The sequence below is a fragment of the Neomonachus schauinslandi genome, chromosome 11, assembly GCF_002201575.2.
Source record: "Neomonachus schauinslandi chromosome 11, ASM220157v2, whole genome shotgun sequence".
NCBI classification, from domain to species: domain Eukaryota; kingdom Metazoa; phylum Chordata; class Mammalia; order Carnivora; family Phocidae; genus Neomonachus; species Neomonachus schauinslandi.
In genome coordinates, this window is record NC_058413.1 from 43,284,449 (window position 1) to 43,296,630 (window position 12,182).

General features: G+C 35.7%; 1 protein-coding gene across 3 annotated transcripts in view; it reads right to left on the reverse strand.

Annotated features, from left to right (window-relative positions):
• The window catches only part of FAR1 (fatty acyl-CoA reductase 1), a 64,321-nt gene that overhangs the window by 12,298 nt on the left and 39,841 nt on the right, over positions 1-12,182 (reverse strand). For 2 of the 3 annotated variants that reach the window (XM_021685316.1, XM_021685314.1), the window contains exons 4-9: positions 10,411-10,590; positions 7,733-7,910; positions 6,626-6,670; positions 6,368-6,486; positions 4,946-5,013; positions 3,277-3,448 (exon numbers count right to left, since the gene is read on the reverse strand). In XM_021685316.1, the coding sequence (XP_021540991.1) occupies positions 3,277-3,448; positions 4,946-5,013; positions 6,368-6,486; positions 6,626-6,670; positions 7,733-7,910; positions 10,411-10,590 (762 nt within the window). Of the gene's footprint in view, positions 1-2,793; positions 2,966-3,276; positions 3,449-4,945; positions 5,014-6,367; positions 6,487-6,625; positions 6,671-7,732; positions 7,911-10,410; positions 10,591-12,182 lie in introns of all 3 variants that reach the window. The other variant, XM_021685315.2, reaches the window with a different exon arrangement.

Below are 12,182 nucleotides of genomic sequence, written 5' to 3' on the forward strand. Positions count from 1 at the left end.
GAATGTAGTCATGCTTACTCACTTACATATTGCTTATGGCTGCACAGCTGAGCGGTTGCAAGGTGGAAGCTACATTTAACAGCAGAGTTGAATAATGCACATGGCCCTTTACAGAACAAGTTTGCTGATCGCAGCCCTAGGCACTCCCAACATTTTATGGGCAAGAAGTAAGGTAAGAAGGTGATTCAGCTGCAAACCCAGGCCATTTTTTTTTTTTTTTTTTTTAATGAAAAAGAAGGATGACTCAGAGGGCAGAGCCAAAAATCTCAAAGAACAACCAGAGAGGGGGCCAGTCGTTAAGCGTCTGCCTTCGGCTCAGGTCATGATCCCAGGGTCCTGGGATCGAGCCCCACATCGGGCTCCCTGCTCCGCGGGAAGCCTGCTTCTCCCTCTCCCGCTCCCCCTGCTTGTGTTCCCTCTCTCACTGTGTCTCTCTCTGTCAAATAAATAAATAAATAAAATCTTAAAAAAAGGGGCACCTGGGTGGCTCAGTCGTTAAGCGTCTGCCTTCGGCTCAGGTCATGATCCCACGGTCCTTGGATCAAGCCCTGCATCGGGCTCCCTGCTCCGCAGGAAGCCTGCTTCTCCCTCTCCCACTCCCCCTGCTTGTGTGTTCCCTCTCTCACTGTGTCTCTGTCAGATAAGTAAAATCTTTATTTAAAAAAAAAAAAAAAAAAAGAACAACCAGAGAGTAGGACTGAACCCTAATTAAGAAACCACCAAACATAACCTAGCTGGAATTCAAAACTGTTACAGATCAGTGACTGCACAAAATTGTCCAGTCATTTTCCTATGCTTGTCTCACCCCTACACGTTGTGTGTGTGGGCAGCAGGTAACTTGGCACTTTCATTCACAGGTTTTCAGACCAATACTTGAGGAACTACACCTGCAAAACCACTCCTAAACAGCCTTATCTACAACTGCACCAGATTCAGTTGACCCAACAGTGGCTTCAAGCTGATGCCAGAAAGGTCTTGGTAGGGTGGAAGAAGTAAGTGTATTTCCCATGAGGGAAGGGTATGAACTGTTGTGGCCAGAAGGCTGACTATAGCCAATTGCACTTTCCAAAATGGCTTCAACAATACCTTTCAACTAACTTGCTCAAATTTTACATGATCTTGAACATTCTCTACATTCCCTTTCCTTGAATTTTGGAGGACTTGTGTGACTCACGTGTGACTGAAAGAATGAGGTAGTGCTGCATGGTTTCTATGGGTAGGTCAGAAAATGCACACATCTTCCACTTGCCTGCTGAAAGACTTCTCCTTGAAGCCTTCAGTCACCGCGTAAGCAGTCCATTTCCCCTAAGGCTACCACTAGTTCTCGAAAAGAGACTACAGGAAGAGATCCTGACACTTTATGAAGAGACAGCGACACAAGATGTTTCCACTGCATGCCCCCCTTTCAGCTCCATCTGACAATCATGTCAAAGACCCCCAAGCCAAAACTGCCTAGCTGATTCCCTCCTGAAGTCCTGATCCTGAGAGAAACAATAAACCGAAAGAAATAATAAAGTAACTTCTGCTTTTCTAAGAGCCACTAAGTTTGAGATGATTTGTTATACAGCAACACCTACTATAAATTATTTAATAAACTCTGGCTATTCATTCATTGTTTAAGTTTACTAAGCCCCCTTTTCTGTATAAGGCTTTGTGATATGTTTACCCTGTTTTACTTTTTTGACCTAGTTTTGACTTTTCTGCTCTAATACGCAATAACCTTATTAATATCAGGAAGGCATGCAATGCCATCACTCATGAATTTACATTTGCTTTTTAGCCATGAAAGAATGCTGCCAATCACAAATACTGCATTTCATAGACCACTCTAAAGAAACTTCAAAATAACTGATATATTTTGGATCTTTTTTCCATTAAGTATTTCTTTACCTGTCCTAAAGTTGATCAATTTGACACCTCTCACATATTTCAATATTTAACACATTGGGTTAGGAACATAATTGACAACTGAATCCACAGAAAATCCCTACAAGAAACTCAGATCCTGATACACTGTAACTGGCAGATACCTCACTTTTATTTTTTGAACAGTTGATGGAAGTTCTGGAATCAGCATCTTCTTTATACATTAATACTCAAATCCTGAACTCTCCAATCAAAGGCTCCACTGTAACGCCAATGTAGTTAAAAAAAAATAGATATATTTATGGTACATTTCGCTATAATTCTGGTAAAGATAGTAGGAGGACTTTAAGTTTGTGGGGTTTCAATAAGAAAGAAAAGAAAAAAGAAAGGCTATATAACAACCGTAAGAAAACATAAAACTTCCCATTTGTTAACTTTTGTTTTAAACTATGACATTTTCAACCTGGAAAATTAGTCAAAAACTGTAATTACCATATTATAAGCTGAATGGGCAGCTGAGATATTTCAAGCCATTAATTTTTTAGATTCTATGTTTTTTCATATAAAACTGTACAGTCCACTCATAGCAAACATTTTACCCTTAATCCCCTACAGACTCACCTCTGAGTTTTTAAAGGGGAGAGACGGGCTCAATTTCAGCTTATAATAACAATGACAACCTTGATGCTGGACATTTCCTCTATTATGGGATTTTGGAGGATCAATGGCCCAATAAGAATGAGATCCACAATTAGTCTCCCCAAATATTCTAAATTTCTAAGAAATGTCCTAGCATCTTGATTGTGATTGTGATTAATCAGTTTAGTAATTCTAAAGGTAAAGCTCATGCTAGCGGACTTTTTGTCTCTCCAGCAAGCTTCCACCACCTTACCAATACATAGATGTATTTACTGCTATTCTTCTTACCACGGTTTCTGACCTGTCAACCTGAGTGCAAGATCAAGCAATAATGCAGGTACTGTATGTCTGACACCCTTCCAATAATGAAGCAATAAGTTGTTGGAATACAACTTAACATTGGGGCGCCTGAACACTTGGTTTAAAGGATTCATCTTGAAGGAATGATTTAGATAATATCCTGTAGGAAAAATAAGCGTCAGAGCATTTTGAATGTTATTTGTTATTCAGAAAAAACACCTAAAATTAGACCTAGAATTCAGCACATGACAATAATTTATCATCCAAACTTCAGAATAAATTAGAGTAAGTGATGACACTACCTTTGCTTTTCTGACAAAGTCTTAATTCAAGAGTCTTCTCATTCACAAAAGGCCATTAAGCCTTATCATAAGCATAAACAAATAGAGAGTTAATGAATATGCATTTTAGTGTAAGCATGGGTTGTTTAACAGTCAGAGGAACAGATAAGACAGAGCTAGTCACCATTACCTTGGGCTTCTTCCAGTCATCCTGAGGTAGATATCATACAGGAATGCTGGGGCCTTATGGCTTACAGCAATCCAGTAATGATATAAAAGGTGATTGGAGGTTAGATTTACATTGGGCCGTCTGAAGGCCTGTTCGAGAGGATTCCTCTTGAAAGTGGAAATTACATGGTATTCTGAGGAAGAAAAGTTGTGTAACAGCTTTGATAATAACCATGTAATGAAGTTTTGAAAAAAAAAAATCATGTTTTTACAAAGCAAAATATTTTACCAAAGATGTCAGAGTTCGCTCAATTAAAAAACAAACTTTTCTACTCTCGATAGTAGCTAAGAGAATAGGAGTATTAGACTGCTGAACTTGAGTGGTTTTAGAACTGTCACTATTTTTGTTACAATTCACTCTTAAAAATCCTTTTAATGTTTTACCTATGTCAGTTTACAATGTCACTTTCTATATTTCACCTCTCACGATAGCTTCTTTCTTTCTGTTCCTCTTTCCAGATTCTTATTACTGTATACTTACTTAAAAAAGAAAAGGAAAATCATCATCCTTTGCTTATAAATAATTAAGTTGCTCAAATTAACATACATCAACAAGCTTAAAACAACCCAAAATTAACTTCTGCTGTAATTTATTTAGGCAATACAATATCAACAAAACCAAATCTATTATTTATGTTAATACTTTAATGGAAATGTATATTGAGAAATCCACTGAAAAATAATGCTTAGCTTGATTTTTACTACACTTTACAACACGATGAGAGATTACAAAAAACCTAACTCATTTCAGTGTTTTAAAATTCTTAGAATACTATTTAAATAATTATCATAAAATTAAAATCACCCTAGATTGGATTTTTTTTCTTATGTTATAATGGTCAATCTTTAAATTGAAATAAAAATGGCACAGAAAAACCCTAGGACAAATGACATAAAGATTTACTTTAAAATCAAAACTGTTCTGTAAGGGTAACAAAAATTGTTCAATGAGAGGTAAAATAAGACCTATTACTAAATCCATGCCATCGATATATCTTACTTTAAATTTGAAAAACAACTTAAAAATTATTCAATTTCAGTAGGCTTTAAGTTCTATTAACCCTAATTTAGAACAAGCAATATAGCACACATATATTCCTGTGAATCTGTGAACTTCAATAAATTAATAAATGTAATAGAAAATACTGGGGCAAAACGTATCCTCCTTGCTAACTCCTTAATTTATTACTCTTGGGGTAGCTGGCTAGGTAGGTGGCTAGGAGCTAGCTGGCTCCTGTGATGTAACAACTCCTGTAGTTGGAAGTGATACTGCCTTTGAATAGACAACTTCAGGACTGAGAGTACCATGAGGGAAGGAAAAAAATCACTGTTTCCTCATCCTGGGCATTTATCTGTGAAGGAGGCTGCAGACGGCAGCAGAAAATTAGTACAGTCAGAAAAGGGTGGGCCAACGAGGGAATATACTGCAGGATGTTTTTTAATTTATGAAATACTGCTAAGGACCACAAGGCAGCGTAAGTATAGATATTCTAATACAGCAATTAAAATAAGAATAAACTGGTAACTCAGTGGCTTTTTAATGCCTTGTGGGTATGTTCTAACATAAAAACTCAGTGGGTATTTTAAGTTAAGATGTATTCTAACGTTCAAAAACACAGGTAAAACCATACCAACTTCACCCCAGTGGAAAGGGTTAGTGCTGCCTGTTGTGCAGTTATACACCATGACGTTTCTTGGTCTGCAAAGACAGAGATCAAAGCAGTGAGACATCAAAAAGAGGCCAAGCTTATCCAATCGACATCTTAAACAACATTCAAGTAGGAAGAAGTAAGGATGATGGGTACCTTGTCTACACTGGTTATTTTAAAAATTATCCTTAAACAATTAATCTTTGTGTCTGAAGGGCTATTTACAACTACCCTTCCCCCCCCCACCAAAAAAATTATTATAAAAAAAATAAATATTTTTCTCTTTTCGTATTTTTCTTCCTTATAATAGCAGGAGTATCTGGTTTTAAATGTAAGGAAAACAACAATGACAAACAACCTCAGCTCTTCCTATCTTCTTTTCATTTCCAGAGGCTCTAGTTTAAAAACTATGGACTGAGTTCCCTTTTACCAGAAACAATATACTCATATCATCGTATTTTTTAGGATATAAAATGCTGACTTAAAAAATAAGGGCAGTTCGGGCGCCTGGGTGGCTCAGTTGGTTAAGCAACTGCCTTCGGCTCAGGGCATGATCCTGGAGTCCCAGGATCGAGTCCCGCATAGGGCTCCCTGCTCAGCGGGGAGTCTGCTTCTCCCTCTGACCCTCCCCCCTCTCATGCTCTATATCTCATTCTCTCTCTCAAATAAATAAATAAAATCTTTAAAAAAAAAAAAATTATAAGGGCAGTTTATTGATTAGGGAAAAAAAATGTTATTGAAAAGCTTAAAATTTAAGAGTTACCTGTAAATGCTACTACTCCCTTTTACAAAGAGGCCTAAGTCAATTAAAGGTGCTCTAGTGGGGCAACTGGGTGGCTCAGCTGTGGGGCAGCTGAAGGTGTCTGCCTTCAGCTCAGGTCGTGATCCCAGGGTCCTGGGATTGAACCTCACATCAGGCTCCCTACTCGCGGGGGGGGGGGGGGTCGGCTCCCCTCCCCTCCCTCTGCCCCTCCTCCCTGCTTGTGTTCTCTCTCGCTCTCAAATAAATAAATAAATCTTTAAAGCTACTCTAGTGTGCCATGTTTGATATATGTAAGCCATTCTCTGAAAATTTCAGTTTTTTATATGTTTAGTTTATACTAAGTTTTAGTTTGGATTAAAAAAGCACCAGGGTTTTGGGTTTTTCTCATTCTTAATCCCAAATGAACTTGTCTATCCTGTAGATAGTATATGAAAATTAATGTCAATTCTTAATTACAACTGATGGGACTACTTGCTATATTACCTATGATTAAATCAATTCTTGCAATTGGAAGTGATAATACCTGTACATACTGGTATGGAAATTACCAGGACTGAGGGATTAATTAACATTAGCCATCAGCTCCGTTTTCCCTTCACAGTTACTATTTATTTAACAAGCGACATTGTCACCTCATATACCTATTAACTCCGGAATACCAGGCTGCCGCCAGACTCGTGTTGACAACTACATCTACAGGAACAAGATCCGCAAGGGCACTGTTGGAGGCACGCATCGTTCGAAGAATTCCTTTCCCTGCCTTTGTTGAAATTAAAAACAACACCTTAAGATATATAAGGCAGAGTGCATATATATACACACATACACATATACATATAAAGATACACTGAAAACAGAAAAATATGCAGAATGTTAAATAAGTCAAAAGGTTTACTTACCGCAATAAAGAGACCACTTGGTCCATTAAAGTTATCAATCCATCCCTAATAAAAAATTAAAAATAGGGGGAGCTGAGAAATATTATAAAACTAGAGATTTGAAATCTACAACCCCATATATATACTTAGCAGTTTTCTTCTAAAAACTAAAAAAGACAAGATTCAGACCAGAATATTTCTCTCCTTCTGTAACAGAAGCAGTCTTCTCCTGATATTGCAAATGGTGAAATTAAGTCATTTTCAAAGGGTTACCTACTCTTCCATTAACTCTCTACAAAGAGAAATCAATAAAAAGGAGTTTATACCTGTCAAATATTTTAGCTAAATTAAACCTTCTCAAGTTTAATTTTGTGCTATTTACTGAAGCAGCATCCTGAGACTAGGGGGAAATGGGAACTCCTCAATATTATTGAATAAAACAGACGAAAAGACAACACTTGTCAAAGCAACAAGAGATACCACTTACTATCATAATAGAGACCTAGGTTTTTTGTAAATCAATTCATGTTAGTTTATATCTATTTTCCCTTATTCCAGGGATTCACAAATACCATAATGGCCTGCTTTTCTACAGCAAATTATCATAGAAATTTCTTATGCCTTTCTTAGCCTGTGATCTAAACAAGGAAGAGTTTACGCCTTGGAACGCTTGCCTCTTTTTGGTACTAAAAAGCAAATGAAATAAAGTAAGATCCTGAATATTCTTATCTCTATTTCTTTCACCTCCACAAGGGAAACTAATCAGTAAATAATTTTAAAAGCCAACAGATGCTGATGTGTCAGAGTCCAATATCTTGTCAGTCACAAAGAAAACGTATAATGCAATGTCTACTTTGACTCCAGACAACATCGCAGACTTTGATTGAATTTAACTTTCAGTTAAGATTTTGAAAATGTTTATCTGCATTTCTATATACACAGCATTACATTACAAAAAAGTACCAACAAAAGTATCTCTTTCTATGAATGAGAACAACTTTGCCATAGTAAGCCATGTACAGTAAAAAAACACCTGCTCTTGTATCAAACAACTGCCAACTCTTTTTATACAAAGACAAGACTTAAAATTCTCAATTCCATTATTTACAAAGATTTCTCACAACTTACCGGAAAAGGTTCTTTCCAACTGGCACCAACAATCGATGGCCTTACAATCGCTACATTTAGCTTTGCTCCTTCTTGTTGTACAACATATTCTGCCAATGCTTTTGTGTATATGTATGTATTAGGTCTGTCTCCTATCAACTTTGGTGTGATATCATTTACTAGGCCATCATCCATCCACCTGGTTAGCAAAGAAATTGCATGCAAAAATATATTCAGTAACTTTGCATATTCAAACATATCTGTTGCTCTGACTCAAATGATTTGACAACTTTTACTAAAAAAAAAAAAAAGTGAATCTTACTTTCATTAAACATCAACTACAAGTCCACATCTCTTATATACAATTTCTATATCCCAAAAGGTCTGAAAGCCAAGAGTTCTTTCATAAATAATATAGTAGGTGGCAATAACTGATCTGAACTGATTTATGGTCTTTTAAAAAAGACCACTTAAGGTAAATATTCATACACTTCATATGTGTTTGATCAGGGGTGCTATCCCGGATCTAGGTGAAGTTACTTCATATTACAGAGTACATAGATTATATTTCCTTTCTGACGTCCAAAGAAATTCCAAAATATATCTAGCCCCAAGGGTTTCAGATTAGGAATTACAGACTTGTATATAATCACCATAACAGCACCATGTTCATTACAAACATTTGCAATGAACATACATTTACAATTAATATAAAAGGTCTAGGGATCTAAGTAGTTCATGTAAAGCACTAAAAACTATTATGTTCTCACTAGCAAGACTAACAAATACTAAGGTAAATGATAAAAATAAACTGAACCATGCTATAAAAATTCAATTAGCAACCTACTATGAAGTCACAAAATTCCTCCAATCCTCTCAATGTCTCTGAAGAAAAGGGAAACAGAGAAGAATAAAGTAGGAAAAAGTCCACAGGGCTAATATCGGAGGATTAACGAATATGTCTCTGATCATCTGTAAAAGGAGGGTGATATACTAGGTGATATCCATGGTCTTTCCAATTCTACATTTCCAATTCCACTATGTTATGTACCTGTTTTCAGATACTCTTCCTTACTATCTATAATGTTATACAGACTTATACACTCAGTATAAAATGGCATACTCTAAAGATGCCCATATTAACTGACGAGGAAGCATAAAACAGAGATTATCAAGGTAAGTTTTCTTCCGCATATAGAAGTACTTTTTGTGCATGGAAGAAAAAGAATCCAACAAAACTGAAGGGAGGTTGCTACTCAACTTAGGAAAAATTCCATAGTGGAGATGAGTCTTGAAAAATGGAACAGTTGCTACATTAAAAAACAGCAAAAACTATGAACTGGCTAAACCAAGGAGATGTTAGCCAGAAAGCCTCATCACTGGGAGTGAGTTTACAGAGCCAATCTATGAGTTACCCTAAAATTATCTGTTAGCTAGATTTCTTTGTAAGCAAAGAAAAGAGATACAAAATTAGAAGGTTACGAGTGCTTTCTCAGCAACTTAGATGTTTGGATATACCAACTGCTAAAAAGAGAAAAAGTAAAAAGCTTCATTAGCTTCTGCATTCAACTTTTCCCAGAGATATGAAACACTACTGACCTATGGGGACAAGGAGGTAAATATTTGGGACCATCTAAGAAATGGAGTCAAAAAACAGAAACAGGGAATTATAAGAATGTCTTGGTAAACTCCCATTCTTATTTATTTTCTTATAATCTGTCTGCTTCCTCATACTCATCAGCAGGAAAGCCGTAAAGAAAAAGATTTATATGTGCTTATAGGTAGAAAGCTTGGAGAAACAATGAACGCTCTCTAGCACCCTTAGGAAAAAATAATTTGAGAAAGCAGGGGACAGTAAACAGAGCTGAAAGTGGATAGCATCTCTGGGAAGAAAGGAAACCTAAGGGAAACAGAGAAGAATAAATTAGGAAAAAGTCCACAGGGCTAATATCGGAGGATTAACGAATATGTTCAGATATGATGGACACGGGAATTTTCTGTAATTCTAGCCCATTAAAGAAGAAAAGACCCTTCTTTTTGTTTTTGCTCTGATCCTGTTTGTTTCACTTGATGAGAAAGTACAGCCTGAAGCAAATGAAATCTTGACCCTGCCGACTTCACTTACGCCATATCCATCAAATACTCACAAATACTTCTCAAATAATAATTGCTGACAGGATCCTAGTCCTCAGAAAGATAATAAGCAATAACACTAGGAGTATCATTTAAAGGAATGAGAGTGATCCTCTAATAATTTAAGGCCTCTCTATACAGATACACTCCATTTGGGGGAAAAAAGGATAATTTTTTAATCAATTAGAACCCTGCTATTGAACAGGCAAGTCATTAGTCTCCATGGGTATCAGGTACTTCTCATAGTTGCTAGATTAACTCCCTGGAAAACAGAGGCCCTAATATCATGGATGAGTTGTTCAGAGACCTTTCTCCAACCCTCACACCTGGTCAAATGTGAAAGATCCACCTTGACTTCACCAACAGTCATTCAGCTATAAATCTACACAACAAGAACATAGTAGATATGCAATAATTGGTTGAATAAGGAAGAGATAAATGTACACATATGTGTAGGTGAAGAGAGAGAGAGAGAAACTGAAATAGACCAAGAGATACACATAGATAAACTTGGGTCCAGAGCTTTGGGATCAAATCCAATGTGTATAAATCTAAAACAAACATACTCTAAAGAATCAATCAGCTTCTTGGGATCCACAGGAGGTGGGTAGACTACTTCATCAATATGCTTTCGATTGCAGTAGGCATATGCTGTTGATACATGCATGAATACTTCCAGGTTCTTCATTTGTTGTGCAAGGAGAATAAGCTGGCGTGTAGCAATCACATTTAACTGAACAGCATCTCTATAAAAGAAAAAGTGACAATGAAAAATTGGGAAGCTTTCCCAGTGAAAAATTAGAAAGTCATTTATTTCACCTGCTAAAATATTTTTATTTCCATTAGAGAGACAGATTTTTGTTTCTTTACAACTGATCCCTTAGGTCTGATCTTGTATATCTTATTTCAATATAAAGTACATCCACTGTATCAGTTGCATTTAAAAAGAAAGATTTTCTGATTATAAAAGAAGCCTCCCACTAGGATTTAAAAAAAAAAAAATTAAAATTTTTAAATCACCCAGAAATAAACACAGATAACTTCGGTCTTTGGCTTTTATACATACATTTTGAAGTCATGTTAGATTTCTCTTGCACCTTGGTTTTTAAAAGTATACTGTTTCATGATATGGAATTACAAAAGTAATCAGAATGGTTAAGTAATTTTAAAATGCTAAGGCAGAGTCACCAATAAGGGTAAAACAGTCAAAGAAAACTCAGAAACATTAAGTTATATTAACATATAATCAAGTAAGAATATGTTTATTTCTCTGTGTAGCAATTAATCCAAACACTTTTTTAAAGACTAGCTTACAAAATTCAAAGGGGTATTATAATAAAACGGGTACATTTTGCCACAAGAGACACATGCAAGACTCAAAAATGATCTATATATTATTTTCTCCTTGAAATTTATCCAAGGTAAATAATTTCACAAATGCAAATATATGCAGAAAAATAATCAATAAAGCCTCATCCAGTAATAGTAAAAGCCTAGAGAGCCTAAATATTCACTATGAATGAAATGAATAAACTTTAACAAAGCAGGTATTTTATCACAATGAAAGAATAGTCATTTAAAATAACTATAAAAACATGGGAAATCTGCATGAATATTTTAAAAATATACACATTATAAAGTAAAGCAGGATTAAGAACAAGACTCTGAGTAATACCTGGGTTCAAATTCTGACTTAGCCTACCTACCAGCTAGCACTCAGTGACCTTGTATAGTTAGTGAGGCACTCAGGCCTCAATTTCCTCACCTGTAAATGGGAACTACAATACAGTCTACCTACTAGGATTTGCATAAAATTAAATGAAATAAATAGCTTGCAAGTATTTAGCATTATTCACTCCTAAAAAGGCACTAAAACAGGCATTCAATAAATATTACTAAAGGTAATGAGATGGTGGGTAGTTTTTACTTGTTATTTGAACGAAAAAAAGTTGATATACTCAACACCAGTAATACTGTGATAAAACTGGCAAAGTAATACACTGTTGGTGACTACACTGATATAACGGATTCAAAAGAGATTAAGACAAAGCACAGGAAGTACAGAAATGATATAATTACTAATCTAGTTAACCTACCGAAATTAACTCAAAGGAAAAACTTGTTCTAACTGTAATTTTTCAAAGAAAGAAATGACAATTCCCTAAATTTGCTATACCTACTGAACATTATACATCAATTATGGTGTATCACCATCACATCACAAAAATTTTAACTATGAAAAAAATTAAAAATGTGGAAATTGTTTCCCTAAGTAAAATCAGAAATTCTATGTTTACATTTTTACATAAAACAATGTATGTTCAAAGATAGACCACAA